General features: G+C 38.1%; 1 protein-coding gene across 4 annotated transcripts in view; it reads right to left on the bottom strand.

Moving 5' to 3' along the window:
* Nucleotides 1-20784, bottom strand: part of CEPT1 (choline/ethanolamine phosphotransferase 1) — a 46672-nt gene that overhangs the window by 5548 nt on the left and 20340 nt on the right. For all 4 annotated transcript variants that reach the window (XM_045014629.1, XM_045014626.1, XM_045014627.1 and 1 more), the window contains exon 5: nt 4980-5064. In XM_045014629.1, the coding sequence (XP_044870564.1) occupies nt 4980-5064 (85 nt within the window). The remainder of the gene's footprint in view (nt 1-4979; nt 5065-20784) is intronic.

Here is a 20784-nt window from a genome sequence, read left to right as displayed (position 1 = left end):
GTGAGAAACGAGGGCAAGATGGGCTGGGAAGGAAGTCTAATAATCCACGCTCATCTTTTCGTCATAGTGCCTTGGGAGGAGACGTAATTATAAGAAGAGATGGAACCACCCAGCAACAAGAGTCCCCCAACCTTATCCAACCGACTGCTAAAGAACCACTTGGACCCTCCGGTAACAAGCATCTACACTCATAACTCTTTCGAAATGAGTAAATATGCTCCATAGTGAAGGTCCCCATATGTCTATTTCATATGGGAGCTTAAATGGGTTCAAGTTGTTTTTATTTTAGTATTTTTAATTGCCCGCCAAGTCTGGCTTTGAGGCTTTTCTAATAGATAATTCTTAGCCCTTACATCATGCTTTACAACTTCAGAGCACTGTGCAAACATCAGTCCATACACACCCCCATGTTTGGTACTTTATTAACCCCATTTTAGAGAGAGACAGGAAGTGACTCACCCAAGTTCACATTGAATGAGTGGCTGGAACTGGGATTAGAATGCAGTAGGTTCATGCAGATTTTTTGTTGAATTAAGGTGCAGTTAGAGATTAATTTGGCTCCATAGTTCTATCCATGAGTTGCCTATATGGAGCCTACAACCAATACCAAGCGGAGAAGGAGGAATAACAGCACCTCACCTGATTGTTGCTCTGCACTCTGGAGTTCCACTTGAGTAGGAAGTTCTAATTATGCTCTTTTGAACAACCTTAGGGACCCCTCCTGCCCATCCTGCTTACTCTGCACTTTTGCTCAAAGACAAGATTCAGACAGTGAAACCGCAACAGAGTGGAGAAAGCTAGCAGAACTGAAAAATTCAGTAACAAACACACTGTTACTCACAGAGGTGCTCCAAATCTTGTACCACTCTTATTAAACAGCCTGCCTGTGCTGCCATCTGTTTTGATAATGATGCTTTCTTCAGTGGAAGTATTTGAGAATGTGCTTCTTTGTACACGTGAGGAGAGAAGAATAAGAGTAACACTCTGCCCATGCTGGAATCTGGACAGAGGCGGTTTCAGGATGCCACAGAGAAAGGAGCTGCAATAATCAAGAGGTCTTGTACACTGGCAAAAAAACAGGATTTATAATTCACCACTAGGGCAGCTCCAGGAACATTGGACAATACGGACAGTGGAAGCTGTAACGTGAAGAGGGCTCAGAGTAGGGTGAGACTACAGAATGGTAAAAATGTTTGATTCCACCTGAGCCATATCTATATTACGGCTCCCACCACTGCTATCACTGATGGAGCTGCACCAAGTAGTTAATTACAAGGTCCTACTTTTGATCCGTGTAAATGGAGCCTACATGATAGCGATGAAGGCATGGACAAAGACTTCCGCAGTAGTGGAGTGAAGTAATATATTAAATTAATGTTGCAAAGCCATGACAAACCGATTTGCAGATAAAGTAAATGTGGAAAGAGTTCCTTGTCAAAGATTATGAACAGCTGAGACAAATGGATGGCGAGAGTCAAAGAAGGAAACAGGCGATAAAGTTGTGCTGGAGGATGATCCTCATACTTTATTAACACTTCTGTCTTTAGAGTGCTTAGCTAAAGGAGGCTGAGATGAAGCCCCAGGTTTACTTGCTCTTTGGTATTCCATATATAATTGTAGCCAATACTACAGTTTTGCCCTTTACACAGTTTGATCTTGCCAGGTGTTGACCACTGACTTCAGTGGTCGTTAAAGGTGTGCAACACTTAGTAGGACTGAATTTATAGTGCTGAAAAGAGTCCCAGGTCATATCTTCTTCAGGTAAATGATGCTTCTCTATTAAATCCTTTGAAGTTGATCAAGACTGGTTATGCTGCTGCAACAACAGGATACCCAACTTCAAAAATAGAATGTAGTCTGCTTAAAAGTAATGGGATTCCAAGTTCTGCCACAGAGACATAACCATGTCAATAAAATAAATGTCACAGTGGGTAAGTGTTCTAATCTGTCCTTGGGCAACCAATGTTCAAATCCAGATTCATTCACAAAGGAAAATGAGTTTGGGATGCTCATTCATGACTCATTCTAATTTGTTTACCTCCTATAACTAGGCTTGGAAGACCCAGATTTTGATCAGTAAATGTCGATTTCACTGCACACACCAACCAGTGAAAAAATATTACCATAGACAATAATCAAAGTTTACAAATAGGCAAAGTAAGAAAAATGCTACTTGAGAACTTATTAGAGTTTAAGGATATATACTCTGAATATTTTGACATGTGATGTTGACAATGTGTGTTTTAATGAGTGTAAAGCTCTAACTTTTTGAATCTCAATGTCTCCCGTCATTAGATAATTATTGTCTGACACCCCCATTATTTGACCTTCCCATAATTTCCATAACGGTGAATATTTAAACTGATAAAAATTGAAAAAAAAAAACTTAAAAATAATCAATATAATCCATCAAAATTTATAAAAAAAATAATAACTGAATTTGTCCAAGCCTACATATAACTGACGCACAGCTCAACATGTCCACAATCAACAAAACCTCCGGTCACGAGGAAGAATGAGGAAATCTGAGAGAGAGTCAAGAATGACAGTCATCAGAAATACATATACTTTCTATCTATTATTCCTGTTCCAGGAATAACAAGTTATTGAGCTCAGAACCAGATCTACCTTACATTACATGAAATGTATACCCAGCACACTCAGCAAAAGAATATTTTTTACTAAGTAATGAAAGTAATTGTTGCATTTTATTTCACTTCCAGTATAACAGGAACAAAATCCAAAGAATAATCTATTAAGAGCTCCACCTAACCTCACTACTCCACTGAAACCTACCAAATGGGAATCTCACCTGCAGTAATACTCACCACCTCTCAGAAAACACTGGATTCCAGGAGTCTAACAGAATGCAGTGGTGCTTTAGCCAGATTTAAAGAGAAACTTCGTAGACAGAGAGAAGGAAGCAAGTATACTGCATATTTTGCTGGGTACAAAAGGCCAATAAAAGCAATAATGGATGACAACATAGACAGTTAACTATTTCAGAATTTTCCTGCTTTCTAATTATTAGAGGGAAAAGTGGAATGTTTGAATATACAGCTGAGGTATTTTCATTAAATAAAAGAGGTCTTTCTTTCTTTTAATAAACCCAAAATCCCTCTGTGAGAGGTGAACAATGTTTTTTTTCTCTGTCAAAAATTAAATACATAACAAAATAAAACAGACTGACTGAAATATCAGGGCAGGTTGAATGAAATATCAGGGAAAGTCGTAAGTCCCATGGCAATCCTGGGAAAAGTTTTTGTCTTCTGAAGAAATGCATCCATAAATCTAATAGAAATATTGGACTTCAAATGCTTTCATCTTTTTGCAGCTAGTGAAACAAACCTCTACACCTCCTGAAATCTGCTATATTAATAGCTATTTGCTGAAGCAAAAATTGCTTGAAAGGATGAAATTTGTTAAATAATAAAGGGAAGACTTTCCAAGCTCTAAGCAATAATACAAGCAAATTTCTGTCACACTGAATTGTACCAGAAATAACTATTGCAGCAAAATAATTTTAACAACAACTGGAAACAGAAAGCGAGTAGTTATTTTATAGTACAGAAGTGTTTTTGTTTTAATGGCAGCCAGACATCATGCTCAAATAGCTGCTACAGACAAGATAAGACAATACACTTTTGAGAAGTAGTTCTGTCTACATGAATTCACAAGAGTTCAATCACATCCTTTAGGTGGTATTTCTTATATGACTTGCATCCGACGAAGTGGGTATTCACCCACGAAAGCTCATGCTGCAAAACGTCTGTTAGTCTATAAGGTGCCACAGGATTCTTTGCTGCTTTTACAGATCCAGACTAACACGGCTACCCCTCTGATTCTTATATGATGTTTGTCTACAAGCTCTGAAATCAAATACCTGTTATGGCAGAAGCCTGGCACATCTTTAACTGAGTCAGGCCCTTATTTTGGGCATTCTGTATATGGCAGCGTAGATTTCAGGATCTATTTGGCTGTAACAGATTAACTGTGCTACAACGCAACATATTTCGCCCTAAAAGAGTCACTGCGAATTGTTTTTTGAACATTTTGATGCTTTTTTCTAAAATTAATGAGAATTTTTTTCAGACCACCTTCGGAAGTGATTTCATTAGCTCTTCGAAGTTAAGCAAGGTCAGGCCCGGTCAGCACCTGAATGGAAAACCTTCAGGGAAATCATGCTTCAGAAGGTAATGCTGGCAATTCATTATGTAGCACATTTCTCTCTGAGTCAATTCTGCACCAGCACTCGAGGATGGTTTTAGACGGTGCTGATATAAAACTGAGTTGCTGAGCACCCTTAGGCCTCAATCCAGCAAGCTGATCCAAATAGGCAGTACCTTATACCCACACTGAGCCTCAGTAAAATCAACTGGGATCTGTATGGGTGCATAGATCCAACCATGCAGATCAGCTTACAGGATTGGGGCCACAGTCATTAAAAATCCTAAGGGAGAGAATGTTAACACCCGAGTTCTGACCAATTGCAATGATGGGCAATTACATGCTGCATTCCAAAAATTCCCCCTGTAATTTCAATTTGATGAAGTATTCTTCTCTTTCTGACCTAAAATTGTTATATATTGTTGATATCTTTGTCAAATTGATCCAAAAATCACTTTACAGACTTACGTTTACCAATAGAAAATTACTTAGTTCACCCAGAGGTGCAGGTAGACATTCTACATGAATGATGGTACAGCATGCAAAAGAATGACTGACTGTTTTTCATGTGGTGCTGGTAAAACCAGAATGCACCATCACTGCCATTTGTTAGATTTGAAATCATTCACGTTCTTCAAGAACACAAATCTTTTAATCTTATGGGAAAATGAGATCTTTCCCTCCCAAAGGAAACTGATGCTGTTCTAAATATGGTGCTCTTCCAGATGTATACCAGATTAGAAAAGACAAGACAAGAAGCAGAATAATCAGAAACATACATTAAACTTAATATACAATATGAGCAAAATTACCATTGATTGCCAAAAAGGTGGTCCTCCAATCACGGCCAGTAAATGCATGATTATTATGAAGATTTGCACTTCAGTCACATCAATTCTGATTAGGTACAAAAAAGCCAAAAAAGCAGAATTATTTGAAGCAATTTCAAGTCAATTATTTGCAAACTCAGCAGGTCTCCTCTATCATGCACAATAGAAAGGACTCACAATACTGGGGGAAAATTGAGAAGGCATCAATAATTTATTACGCAAATATATTTTTGAGCTTTAAGTAAAATCCATGCTGTAATGTGACTATTTGATTAATTTCACTGCTTAATAAAAACCCATCTTGTCAAAAGGAATAGTTAGAACTCATTTACTTATTTAAATTGACCATAACTAGTTGCAGAAATAAATACAAAGGTTTAACCTTGCCCACCAAATAAAATAAATAAATAAGAGTGTGTATGTTAACTGCGGGGGGCGGGGGAAAATCCCCCTTTATATTCCATCCTCTGCCACCTTGTAAAATTATATTGTTTTGAAAAATATCAAACTTGCAGTTAAAATATACAAGCAACATAAAACCCCATGGAGCTTGTGCAAATGCAAACTGTACAAATGAATGTATTGCTAAAGACTACAGTTCAATATGCAGCAAGAATAGGAAACCCTTTCTAGTTCTCAGTGTGGCAACTGTCCTCAGAGGAGATGCAGGAAGGAGAGCCTTATAGAAAAGGCTGCCCTGAAGGAAGTTAAGAATTTGCTTTAGGGATCCTGCATAAGTCTCACTGCTAGCAAGAGAGAAAAAACAGGGGCACAGAAATCAATGCCAGAAAATGAAATTACAGAAAAAGAACTAGGTCAAAAAAAATTTCGAAAGAAAATGGGGTCTGCTATGGTATATAACGTGAATAAGTTTATGAGGTTTCTAAGGGAATACTGTGATTTTTGTGGCATACAACATGAATTAGTACATGCCGTCTCATAAGGGAAGATTGTGCCATCAGACTATAGAGATCTGCCCAAATATTTACAATGTATCTTAGTTTGAATCGTAAAATGCCTAAAAAAGGACTCCAAGATCAGCCAATGCACTTACACACACAAATGTCATTGATAATGTATCAGAGAAGAACAGACTCCATATTTTTAAACTAGCTACTGAAAATATTAAATCTGTATCTGTGGCCTTGAATATATTAAATATTAGACTCCTGTGTACCACTCCCCCTCTTCTCTATTGGATCTCTGACCTAGTTCTGCAGTAGATCCTCTTTATTTGGAACAACTCCCTCCCAACCCAACCAAAATTTCTTTATTTTAGAAACAAAATATGAACAAGAGATTCTTTAGATAGGATGTGGCTATACAGTTACTTTTGATACATACATGTTTAATGACAAATGGAATGAATCAGGATGAAAAGAATCTGAACAGCTGACCTGGTGTGCGGTGTTTTCAATAAGGGGGAATTAGATTCAGAAGCAGACTCAGGAGATTAAGCAGGTGGCAAAGATGATCCACTCAGTCTTGGATGGAGTTGGGTGCACATCATACAGCTTTTTTTGCTTGATATATGAAGTAGCCTTTTGGAAGGGGAAGGGCCAGAAGTATAGAATTACAAAATAAAAATGGAGGGGAACTAAGTGCAGCGTCACCTACACAATACAAGGTTGTTAAGTAAACAGCGTATTTAATACAGTGAACAAGCAATCTCCTCTAATCTTCACCACAAATGCCAAAAAGGCATTCAATAGGCTCTCATGTTGTCCTATTTAGAAATACACAGAACAGCTAGAACATATAGGATTAGGCTCATACTTAGACCTTCCCTGATAATATGGGAAAGCGATAGGGTGAATTTACTTACCAGTAATTGTGTATTTAATGTAGTCATCTCTCATCTTTTAATATAAAACCCCTAACTCTGAGCTGTTGATTCCAGCTACCAGGAAGCAGAATGCAAAAACACGAATGTCTCTACGGTATAGGTCCACTTCTTTCCCATCAGTCAAAGAGACTTCCCGAACAACTTCCTAAGATGTGAAGTGAAGCTGGCAGAGAGGAAGAGGAGAAGACTCCAACAAGTATAATTCCCTTTACTTTGTAATATGTCTTTCCATTATATCTATTATGCCAGTGTGAGAGTAGTAACCATGTGGGTCATCTTACAGGCTGACTTCAACGTGATTAATCCTGTTGGGCAATCAGAGCCAGTTTGCAGAAAGATATTAGCAAAAAAGGTTGTCAGTCACCTGAAGATCTGAAACCTCAGTCCTCATCCAAACAGATGAAGCATCTACATGTTTTAGAAAAATCTTGCACAGCTGCAAACATTTGGGCTGTGCAAGAACAGTGAGCTACCATGTGCCTGAAAATATTTCTATATTAACTGCCCAAGCCAAGAAAATGCTTAGGAGCTGCTTCCTCTCAATCAATACGCTCATTTGACTAGATGAATGGGAAGGATTTGGAAATCATCATCTCCTGGGGCTGTTTCTAGTGGGGTTTTGCAGGGATCTGATGTTGGTCTAATGCTATTCAATATTTTTATCAATGATTTGAAAGTATAAAATCATAGTTGATAAAGTTGCAGATGAAACAAAAATTTATGGAATGGTAAATAATTCTAAGGACAGTTCAGATCTAGACAGTGATCTAGATTGCCTGGTAAGCTGGGATCATTTGAACTATTTTAATACCACCAAATGCAAGGTCATACATCTAGAAACAAAGAATGTAGATCACAAGATGGAGGAAATTTGCAATGCAATGACTCTGAAAGGGACTTCGAGGTTATAGTTGAAATCAACTGAATATGATCTCCCAATTCAATGTATTGGCTAAGAGAGCTAACTCAATCCTTGGATGCATAAGCAGGTGAATATAGAGTAGGAGTAGGGAGGTGACATTATTATTTCTATGTACAGCATTTGTGAGACCACTACTGAAATATTATGTTCAATTTTGGTGTCCACTGTTCAAAAAGGATGTTGAAAATCTGGAAAGTGTTCAAAGAAGAGCTACAAGAACGATTCTACGTCTGGAAAACCTGCCTAACAGCAAGAGTCTTAAGAAGTGCAATCTATGTAATTTATCAAAAAGAAGGTTAAGAAGTGACTTGACCAGTATCATAAGTTCCTACATGAAGAGGAGATTTCTGAAAGTAGGTGGCTCATTAATCTAGTAGACAAAGTTATAATAAGACCAAGTTGCTGGAAGATGGAACTAGACAAATTCAGCCTGGAAATAAAGTTGCAAAAAAGTCTTAACAGTTGGGGTAACTAATGATTGGAACAACTTATATGGATATGGTGGATTCTCTGTCATCTGAAGTCTTTTATTTAAAGATTGGATGTCTTTCTAAAAGATATGCTGTAGTTCAATCAGAAACAATGGGGTTGATACAGGAATTATTGTATGAAATTCTCAGGCCTGTTACGCAGAAGGTGAGACTAGATGATCATAATGGTCCCTTTGACCTTAAAAACGTATGAATATAGGGATCCACCTAACAAACGTTCCTGAAGCTAGGACAACGTAGGAGAACAACATTTGGGAAATGGGAACAGAAGGTGGGTGATGGGAAGAAGAAACACTGTATTCTTTCATTCATCTAGCTAGAGGACAAACTAAGAATGCTTGAATATGGGATCTCCTTCCAAAAGTACCTGAGCACTAATGCAATGAGTGGGAGTCAATCTATTTCACACACCACGGGAGTAGAAGTATGAATGGGAAGAAGTGAAGGCTCTTGAATTCTTATACAACCTTAAGTGAGTTATTACCAGTGTTTATTGTAATTCTGAAGTAGCTGAGTTGCTAAACTGCTTTTTAAAGTTTGTCCTTAACAAGAAAAATAAAGAAAAAATGATTGGTTAATTAGGAAAAACCATAATGAAGACCTTGTAAATTTAGGTGTTGATAAAAAGTAGAAAAAGGACTACTTGGAAAATGTTAACATATGTCAGCTGCCTAGATAATATTGATCCTATGAGGTTAAAGAATAACCAAAGTTTGTAAAGCACTTTCACAATAAAAAGTTCTCATTATTATTAAGGAGCAATAAACTTCCTTGAACCACTGAATTATTTTTGAAAATCTGAGAGACTGTAGAAACAGTAGACTGGAGCAAGAAAAACATGGGCGGGGGCAGAAGCCTGATTGACCAGTTTAAATCTAGATTGATTAAAGCACTAAAAAGCTGTACTGTTAAGAACAATACTGCACTGGCCTCTGGGGAAGATGGACTATATCCATGATTCTTAAGCTGTTTTTGCAAACACTTTACTGGGAGTTACCAATATTTCTATGCAATATAAGCTTTAATTTTAAAAAGTTATATTTTTGGCCCTTCTGTCTGCAAAGGAAACTTTCCAAATGTAAGCTGTTTTTTTAGTAATCAGATTAATGAACTATAAAGCATTGGGTAATATGCAATTCATGGCATTTTTAGTAAGGAATATTTAGAAGTATAATTTATATTTTTAATTCAAAGAAATAGAAGCTTATATGCACCAAACATAAGTGTCATAAAAAGCACAATAAATATTAAAAACATATCACATTTATTGCATTACAACCTATGGAGATTTTTTGGCTTAAATACACAAACACCACAAAGATGAGGAGAGAAGAGAGAAAAAAAATGTGGGATTTGGAAGTTAGGGTCACAAGTGAAAAGAGGAGAACCTTTGGACCAAGAAGGCCTTTTCTGCCTCCATCTTATATAAAAATCAGACTATCAGTCAGACAGATGATCTGCTCTGGTCCAGCGGGCCTGACCCTATGGATGGGAACCACAGAGCAGGAGAGGCAGGCCTAGCAGAAAAAAGGATCAGGAGTACTTGTGGCACCTTAGAGGCTAACAAATTTATTTGAGCATAAGCTTTTGTGGGCTACAGCCCACTTCTTCGGATGCATGGAATGGAACATATATTGAGGAGATATATATACACATACGGAGAGCATGTCTTACTGACAACTCCCACCTTTTCATGCTCTGTGTGTGTGTGTGTGTATATATATATATATATCCTCAATATATGTTCCATTCCATGCATCTGAAGAAGTGGGCTGTAGCACACGAAAGCTTATGCTCAAATAAATTTGTTAGTCTCTAAGGTGCCACAAGTACTCCTGTTCTTTTTGCGGATACAGACTAACACAGCTGCAACTCTGAAACCAGAAAAAAGAAGGTCCATCACATTTCAGGGTCTGATTCTAGTTTTTCTTGTGCTATTTTCTTATTTCATTAAATGTAATGATAAAAACAACACAGAAAAAAAGAAATCCAGCAGCACAAATACTAAAGCCAAAGTAAGAGGGCTCAGCAGAAAGCTTCTTGACTGGGATATTTTTAGCACCCCAGTCATTTTGGACCACTCTTCCACAAGACTGACAGTTCTTTTGCCTGGTGCTTCTTGATTTAGTGGAGTCATATCAGCTCAGCAGAAATATTTTTTCACCGGATAAGGAAGAGGAAAAATGCACAAACAGTGGATCCCTGATAAATATGATATGAAAACAAAAATAAATAATTTTCTTTTGTGTGATTACCTCAAGACAAGACCCAAAACCACAATGAACAGGAGTACTTGTGGCACCTTAGAGACTAACAAATTTATTTGAGCATATGCTTTCGTGGGCTACAGCCCACTTCATCAGATGCACAGAATGGAAAGTTTATGCTCAAATAAATTTGTTAGTCTCTAAGGTGCCACAAGTACTCCTGTTCTTTTTGCTGATACAGACTAACATGGCTGCTACTCTGAAACCACAATGGTTTTCTATAACTGGGCCAGATCCTTATCTTATGTAAATCAGCTTAGCTCCATTAAAGGCAACTTATTCAACTAGTACGGTGTACTTCTTTTCACATAGGCACTCACATTTTAATTATCCAGAATAAACTGGAGAATTACACTTTTTTAGACTCTCCAGAAACACAGACCAACTATCTCCTTGCCGTTCTTTATTAATATTTATACTGCAGTAATGTCCAGAGGCCCCAAAGAAGGTCAGGCCCACATCATGTGAGGCGCTATATAAACACAGACCCAACCTTGAACAGCTTACAATCTAAGTAAGACAAACCATAACAGAATCACAGAATTAGTCTGAGATGGAAGAGATCCTTTAAATCATCCACTCCGCCACCCTGCCAATGAAGAAGATACACTTTGGGTCTAGGAAGCCTTCTTTTAATATAGTAATTTAGAAAGGAAAAAAAAGGCTAGGCAAAGTGTTAAATTTGAAGCTTGAGAAAGTCATTTAAACCATAAGACTGAAAGAAAAATATATTGATTTGTAGCAAATGGACATTGCAAAAGGACAACTGAAAAAAGTAATTCTGCATTAACTTAAGGAGCTTAGCTATGACTAACTAAACAAAGACTTTACAGAGCATCTACCATTGTAGCTGCTGAAATTCATTCATTTTAGTTCTGAACTCATAAATTCAATGCTTATTTAGAATTGCAGCATAATTACAGCTGACTTTTTGAATTAATAGGAGTCACCTCCCCTACTTCACCCTTACAGTCAATACAGGTGCAGAACTAACTAAAGAATGTTCAACAATTGCTACTCTTAAACCCATCTAAGAATTCTAGTAGCTCCAAAACCATAAACATTTGGGTCTTTCAGTTTCACTACTTGCAAAACACAGAAACTCTCCCCGCTGCAACATTTCTATTCTCTAATCTGTTCATCAACATTTGTTTACAGATAAGAACTTTTTCCCAATTGAATACAAACACAACACAACATTATGGTGAGATCTTCCACCCACAAAGTCAGGAAATCCAAATGTAAGGCTCTCAAACTGACTAACTATATTTTGTATTACTCTAGATGGTGGTCCAGTGTGATTCTGTAGGAAGAGTGTATAAAGTGTCAGATCTATGACAAAGCTTAATAGCATTTTTTAAAAAGTGTTTTAATTTATTTGAGACAGGTTTCAGAGTGGTAGCCGTGTTAGTCTGTATCAGCAAAAAGAATGAGGAGTATTTATGGCACCTTAGAGACATATTTATTATTTATAAACAAATTTATTTCGGCATAAGCTTTCAAGGGCTAAAACCCACTTCATCAGATGCATGCAGTGGAAAATACAGTAGGAAGATATATATACACATGGAGAACATGAAAAAATGGGTGTTGTCATACCAACTATAACGAGACTAATCAATTAAGGTGGGCTATTAGCAGCAGGAGAAAAAAAACTTTTGTAGTGATAATCAGGATGGCCCATTTCAAACAATTGGGCCTGTCCTGGAGTAGGTGACTCTAGGACAGGCCCAACAAAGAAAGTAACAGAACGCCACTAGCTGTCACCTTCAGCCCCCAACTAAAACCTCTCCAGTGCATCATCAAGGATCTACAACCTATCCTGAAGGATGATCCCTCACTCTCACAGATTTTGGGAGACAGGCAAGTCCTCGCTTACAGACAGCCCTCCAACCTGAAGCAAATACACCTCTACCCCGATATAACATGACCCGATATATTAATAATAATAATAATTCGGATATAACACGGTAAAGCAGTTCTCCGGGGGGGCAGGGCTGCGCACTTCAGCAGATCAAAGCTAATTCGATATAATGCAGTTTCACCTATAACATGGTAAGATTTTTTGGCTCCCGAGTACAGCGTTATATTGGGTAGAGGTGTACTCACCAGCAACCACACACTACACAACAAAAACACTAACCCAGGAACCTATCCTTGCAACAAAGCCCGTTGCCAACTCTGTCCACATATCTATTCAAGGGACACCATCATAGGACCTAATCACATCAGCCACACCATCAGAGGCTCGTTCACCTGCACATCTACCAATGTGATATATACCATCATGTGCCAACAATGCCCCTCTGCCATGTACACTGGCCAAACCAGTTGGAGAACACTTCAGCCTCCCTGGTCACTCAATTACAGACATAAAAGTCACAATTCTCCAACAAAAAAGCTTCAAAAATAGACTCCAACAAGAAACTGCAGAATTGGAATTAATTTGCAAACTGGACACCATTAAATTAGGCTTGAAGTGGATGAGTCATTACACAAAGTAAAAACTATTTCCCCATGCTAATTTCCCACCTACTGTTACTCACACCTTATTGTCAACTGTTGGAAATGGGCCATCCTGATTATCACTACAAACGTTTTTTTTTCTCCTGCTCATAATAGCCCACCTTAATTGATTAGTCTTGTTATAGTTGGTATGGCAACACCCATTTTTTCATGTTCTCTGTGTATATATATCTTCCTACTGTATTTTCCACTGCATGCATCCGATGAAGTGAGTTTTAGCCCACGAAAGCTTATGCTTAAATAAATGTTAGTCTCTAAGGTGCCACAAGTACTCCTCATTCTTTTAACTTATTTGTGTATCTCTAGATAAACACACTGAGTCTCATAAATAAAACAAATTAGAAGTAATGCTAAATTCCCAGAGAAAAAGTACATTATTAAACTGAAAATTGTAAGTGAGGAAAATATTTAAAAAAGAGTATTTCAGTTAAATGAACAAACACTAGAAAGAAAGGAAATTCTGTTATGATAAAACTTTTTTTCATTGCTCATCCTCTGCCTAAACTCACTAAACTACCATATGCCTATACAATACACATCCCAACACTGGCAATGAGCCAATACCTGCATAACAGTGTACTGTATTGTATTTACCAAAGCCATGTACATGAGCACAGACAATACACCAATTCACTCATCACTTACAAAACCATCTCTCTCTTCTCACTCTTCATATATCATCAAGCCTTCATACCATCTTCCCTCATGACAGCTGCTGGAAATTTAACTACCATTTACAGAGGAGATGTGGGGGGACAAAGACATAGGGTCACATGCCCCCCCAGATTTCTGCCAGGATTTATCTGCACTGCCCTGAACCCTGCTGCATACCATCAGAACCTTTAAATTGTGCCTCCCACTACCAAGTTGCAGGTCATCTCTGACCACTTAAACATTTTATCATCTACAGAAGTCAAATTCCCTACAGCTTCAACCACCTAAATATGTATTTGGGTTCCCCTATGTAATCCTGCCACATAAACGATAGGGAAACATTGCAGTTGCAGACTTCAAGTCTACAAGCAAACTGCCAAAGTATTGGGGGGTAAGATATCTCTAACCTCAGGGGCTTGTGACCAAACTAACAAGGTGTAAAATGTTTAAGAGATCAAGTGAACAGGGAGAAGAGCAGCCTGTGAAAATTAGATGGTTTAATGTTCTTAACTCTACATTTCTGTAATTTTCAATTTTTTATTTTAACTTGACTGAATTGCCTAGCATTTCATTGTCTGTTAAAAATTTCAATGTTCTTTGAAGTATTTTCCCTAGCAGTTATTGATTCCTACTTGCACATTTAACTCTACATTTTTCTCTCTAGAAAGTTGCTTAGTGTTTTTTTTTTTAATTTATCAAGAATAAAACAATAGACCCCCGGTCATATGGAAGGATATATTGCATTAAATTAGATTATACCTGTCTTCATTAGCCTTCTTTGGATTCCTGATTGCTAGATTTGCCCCCAAATTACCTCAAAACTACACTTGCACATTTCATAACCTTTCAGCCCAGCTGATTCAGAACTGGACTATGAAGTCTTCAATCCGAGGCTAGGGCACTCCTTAACTTCCTTTAATGCAGCTGGTTTTGCTAATAGCATATGGAGTCCCTGTACAGCTTAGAAACTCTCCATGACATAAGTCCATTAATTCATACGTATGGTGGGATTGTGTGTTTCAGAAATGATGCTGGGGACATTGTGCATATGTTTGGGATGGAAGGCTGGAAAGGTGTCTTTGACCCAGTCCAAGTTCATATTGTGGTTTCTAAACTTCCCCAGAGTTTACATGGAGGTTAGAAGTCCAGAGACATTTAAATAAAGCTTAGGACGTCCTTCAATTCCTTTCAGGGTTTATGACCTCCACAACAAATCATTTCCTCAGTTCACCTTTGAACTGAAGACAATTCACCTTCCAAGAGACAAGTGTGAGAATGTTCTGCCTTAAGTCATTCTTTAAGTAATGAGAACAGGGGCTTTTACAAAAAATGCCTTCTCTTCAAGTGTAACTATAATGCCGTTACCAGGATACACTAATATTTTGATTAAACCTTTCCTTCCTTTGCTTGAAGCCATTGCTTGTTGTACTACCATTTCCTGAGTAATTTTTTCCAATCCTTCATATCTTGTCAACAAGAAGGTATTTAAAAGTCATAACATCTAACCATGTTCAGAGCAGGTCTAACTGACATATTGCTTAAAATGTCATATGCAACCAGTGGCCCAGGTACAATAATGGCTCCCAACGTTAACACAATTGGAGCTGAACCACAGCAGGGATTTTTGAAAAAAGTCCCCTATTGTAGAAAGATCTTGTGCCACAAAACTAAATGATAAACACAGGAGTATAATACCAGTTTCCATTTATGTCAGTGATGGAGATCCATATCCCCAGGTAAGTTGTTCTAATGGTTAATTCTCTTCACTGTGAAAAATTTTAGCCTCATTTCTAGTCTGAATTCGTCTAGCTTCAGCTTTTTTGTCACCAGCTCCCAAATTTCTGGGATTGCAAATTTCCTTGCTACTTCTGCCACTTTTTAGAATTAAATAATTATCTCATAAAGATTAAGACCCTGACTTTATAAAAGTGTCTTATCTAATAAATAATACAGCAGTTGAAAATCTCCCATTATTACAATTTCTTCCAATACTGATGTAGCTGAAACCTGCTTCATTAAGTAACTCCTCTTCCCTTGTTAGCTAGTCTGGAAAATACTCCCTCCTCCACCACACCCTATTTTTCTAACATTTATTTTAATATGTACTTATGGGCTATTTCTGTTTGAATGCGCTCTGCTGTTACGTGATGCAAAGTAAATCAAAATTATTTTAATGGATGTGAAACTCTTGCTTTTCCAGCCTATTACCCATTCTCCTAGCATTCACACAGATCCATAGGACAAGAGCATAGCTCTTGTGCTTTTTTAAATATTGCTTTAATAGTTAGCTATTCCCATTTCCCTTCACTATATAGGCCAGAGACCCAATGGGGTCTCTGCCTTCCTACTTTCTCTCTTTTTGGGGGGGGGGGGGGAGTGGAACACATTCAGGAACTCCCTCATTGCAGTTTCTTTTCAACTATCACATTGTTTCATGTAGCACTGAAACTATTTGTAGTCAGTTCATGTTCAACCACAGGCATCTATCTATTCATCTAGGTTTGCACACCATACTTGTCACTATGTTACTTGAGAGCTTATCTGGAACCTCAGTTACAGCAAACATGACAATTGAAAAGTCACATAAAATGTGAAGACTGAAATGGCAATAGCTTTGTCCTGGTAGCCATTTTAGCTATAGAGTGCAGTGCATTCTTGAAAGGAGGAAAGAGGGGGATTTCCCAGGCTACAATGTCTGTGACTCTCCCACTGGCATAGCTCCCCCTAACTCACAGGCATCCTTGCTTGGGGAAGTGACCACCACCTGCTCTCCTTTTCCTGAACACTGGCTTTTCCATTAGACTGGCTCTCTCCTGTCACCTCTTCCCAATGCAAAGAAACTTGTCTGTTGGCAGAGCTGTTTCCAGGGGCATCTCTAGGAATTTTGCCGCCCCAAGCACAGCAGGCAGGCTGCCTTCCACGGCTTGCCTGCGGACGGTCCGCTGGTGCTGCGGCTTCGGCAGAGGTCCACCGAAGCCGTGGGACCAGCGGACCCTCTGCAGGCAAGCCTCTGCAGACAAGCCACCGAGAGCAGCCTGCCTGCCGCCCTTGCAGCGCCGGTAGAGCGCCCCCCGCGGCTTGCCGCCCCAAGCACGCGCTTGGCGTGCTGGGGCCTGGAGCCGCCCCTGGCTGTTTCCCTGATTCAGACACTGTTTACGTCTACTCATTTGTCCCACATTCTAGCTGGTGCCCTAATCACTCCCTCCTGCCAGCCAGACAGCCTCCTTCTCACTACTATTCATACTTGGACTTTGCAAATACTGAAGCAAACCGCTTCCCAGTCACCGAAATGCTAGATTTGCACCTCCCTAATCAGCCCTTCATCTTAGATTGGAAAACCCCTCAAAATAGTGTAAAGCTCTGATGTCCTTCAAGAACAAAACTAACAAAGAGAGAGGGTTCAAAGAAAGGGGCGGGGGGGAACTGATGCAAGTTCTTGAGAGGGACACAAGTACAGAAGAGGGGAAGGAAGTGTTTGTCTGGATCCCAAGGGATAACAAGCTAAAGATGAAAAAGGATACATTTAGATTAAGTATTAGGAAAAGCATTTTTTAAAAAAGGTCAATTAAACAGTGAAACTGCTAATGATGAAGTTATGGTATAGTCACCAATTTCTTTAAGGAAAAAGCAATACATGACCTTTCCTGAGCTTGAAGCAAGGGTTTGTTCTAGATGGCCAAGATATAACCTTTATAACCTTAACTGGCATATGATTCTATTAACCACCCAAACAATTCTATTTTCTGGTGGGAAAGCATTTACCAAAACACAACAACTTTCAAAAGGTGGTTCCAACCAAATTAATCCAGACCCTTGTGTAAAGAGGTGCTTTCACCATTATGGCTATCTTTATATGCAAAGTTGAAGCCAGCACTGTAAGTTTTAGAATAACCAATGGGGGAAAAAAACCCAAAACTTTGTTTAAAAAGAAAGTTATCTGTGGTTTTAAGTAAACAGTGAAACACTCAAAACCTCATTTCCAATCAGAGTGGATTTTTTACTGCCCCTTCATACACTACAGATATTTTGTCTTTTAATAAAGCAGTTGTCTGTGAAATATCATTAGAAAGACACTTCTCATTTTCCAAGTTACTCTGTGCATGACAAAAGGTGTTAGCGCTACAGAATCTATGCCATTGTTTATCGGGTAGTATTAATTCTAGCGGTTACCATATAGTTCCAGAACCAGGGCCCCACCATTCCTGTGAAAAGCTGGGATACTAGAATACAAAGCAGGGACTCTGTAACATCAAATCTATGTGTGAGGGAAAGAAACATTTAAAAAATACTGAGATTTTCATTGAAGTAGCCCCATTAGAACCGATTTTCAATAACTGCTAAAGAGTATCAAATATATACTTTTAATCTAGAAAGGTTTCCCCTTTAAAACATACAATAGTTACAACTAAGATTTTTGGAGGTTTGGGGGTGGGAGGTGAGTTTAGCTTTAATAACCGTGAAAGATGATGGCTTAGAAGCCCCAAAGACTAAACACCACTTAGCACTTATATAGTACTTTATATGTTCAAAGCACTGTATGAACATTACCTAATTAGTCCTCAACACCCCTGTGAGTCTGATGAGCAAATACTATAATCTCCACTTTATGGATGGGGACACCCAAGACTTTCTACACGAACATTTAGTTTTCGGCACACTGGAATGTGAATCTACCCCGCACTAGTTTGCCACGGACTAATTGTCCATGTGGACACTGCTGAGGCACATTAGTAGTCCATTAATTAATGCACTTTGATCTAGTCCCATTTCAAAGAGGACTAGACCATAGTGCATTAATAAAGTGTTAATGTGCATAACCAGCATCCACATGGATAGTTAGCGCGTGGCAGACTAGTGTGGGGTAGATTCACACCCCCACTTGCTGCAAACTAAGAGTTCGTGTAGACAAACCTTGAGTAACAAAGGTAACATGGCTTGCTCAAAGCCACACAGAATGTTAGGGACACAACCAGAATTAGAATTCAGGACCGCTTGTATCCAACCCCATGCTCTTAGTTCAGACAATGCTGACCTTTTATTAAACATTCACATGCAGTAGCACCCTAAGTTTTCCACTGAACAAATACGTGGGCAGTGGTAGTGCAAGCTTCCTCATAGCAGCCTGGCCAGTATGGCTAAATCCTCAGCTAGCTGCCTCCAGTGAGCAGGGAGGTCTGTCTCCATACTCATTCAAGTCCTTGGCTTCTTGCCAGAGATTGCGAACAAGTGAGACAAATATGAGATGGACACCTGTCCAGTGGTAACAGACCTGTTACCAGTGTGCTGATCTTTATTAAATATAAGTTTGTATTTCTGCCAGAAAGAGTGGGAAGAGTAATAAACTGGGGCATAGTGAAGCAGAGAGCTAGCAAGAGGAGCTGAACATATTCCCCACAGAGGCGCAGTTAGAAAATACAGTACCTGTAATAAAACTAAAAGATATTTTTAGGTAAGGCTGAACAATTAAAAATAGAATCACAAAGCCAAAAACTTCATAAATTAAAGGTCGAGTAGTAACAGATCCACTATATTTTATATCAGTGGTTCACAAATTGAGATGCATGTAACGGTGGTATGTAAGCTGCAATCAAATAGCATACAGGTTAATTTAAATTTTAGAGTATAGTATCAGAATAAGAATCCACTGTAACTGCATTGGTTGAATTTATGAATATGGTGCATCAGATGCTTTTCAATTTTAGATGTGATGCATCAGGTTTCAGTGTGAAAACTGCTATTTTATGGTGTATGTATAATAAGAAACAGTAAGTATATTGCCACAGTTAAGGCAAGTGGGAAGAGAAAATTACATGTTACTCTTGAAACCTTGACTTTTATATTTTCTGACTCTATGCAACCTTACCATCGCATTTTTAATCAATTATTGTTTAGCTGTAACTTTACTTAGAGGGATTCCATTGGGCCACTCACTTAATTAAAGTTAAGCATGTACCTATGCAGGTGTAGTACCAGGACCTAATTTCTTATACTTTGTGTTTAGTTTTGAAAGAAAGAGATCAGCATTTGAAGCTTCTAAGATCTTGTGGTTTTCCTAGCGGGGGTTGTAAGCATATTGAACCAATGACTGTACAGCTGACTAGCCCTACATGCCTGTGCAGTATATGCCTGTTGTCTTAAAGTTTTCACTGTATATGTTTAATATGCAGTTTTTAAAATTATACTATTTTTGCTAAAACAAAATCAAGAAAAGACACTGCTCCTTCACGAAGATTATGTCCCCACCAAGTTTCAAACTCTGGCCATTTTTGCTGTAGTTATAGTCAAAAGTGTGGTTTGTTTTTCCCTTTTCTACAGTAGAGAAACAGTAATTTTATTTATACTTCATAAGGGATTTGGCTCAAACTTTTAAAAGATTCGCCTTTTAAGAGAACCAAGCAAATGTGGATGTTTTGGAAAGCTATGAGCACTAGAAAACAGACCGTTACAGGGGAAATTGTTCTGAAATCCCTTTCCTCACACATCTGCCAAGTGCACAGGATTACTGAGTTTGAGCACTGAGCTGTGGATTTAGGCATACATGACAAGAGACTGCTTTGCTACTTGAATCTCTGTACTAAAGAGAAAAATGCACAAGAACCCAACATAATTTAAAGGCAAAAAGAAAAGGTTAGTAAGTCTAAGGTGCAAGGAATGTGACTGTTGAATTTAAATGTATACAAGTGTCATTTCAGCTCATTCTAATCTAACATTTTCATATAAATGAATGCAGTGAGATGTGTAAATGGAATGAATACAGCAGTACTGTACAGAACTAAAGATAATAAGTAGGGCTGTCTAGCACTTAAAAAATAAATCGCATTGTTAATAATAGAATACCATTTATTTAAATATTTTTGGATATTTTCTACATTTTCAAATATATTGATTTCAATTAAAATACAGAATACAAAGTGTACAGTGTTTACTTTATATTTATTTCCGATTACAAATATTTGTACTGAAAAAAAAATAGTATTTTTCAATTTACCTAACATAAGTACTGTAGTGCAATATCCATCATGAAAATTGAACTCAGATGTAGAATTGTTTAAAAACAAAAACCCTGCATTAAAAATAAAAC

Source organism: Mauremys mutica, chromosome 4, assembly GCF_020497125.1.
Source record: "Mauremys mutica isolate MM-2020 ecotype Southern chromosome 4, ASM2049712v1, whole genome shotgun sequence".
Classification (NCBI taxonomy): Eukaryota; Metazoa; Chordata; order Testudines; family Geoemydidae; genus Mauremys; species Mauremys mutica.
Note: the sequence above shows the minus strand (reverse complement) of the source record. Positions and strands in the feature narration are given on the sequence as shown.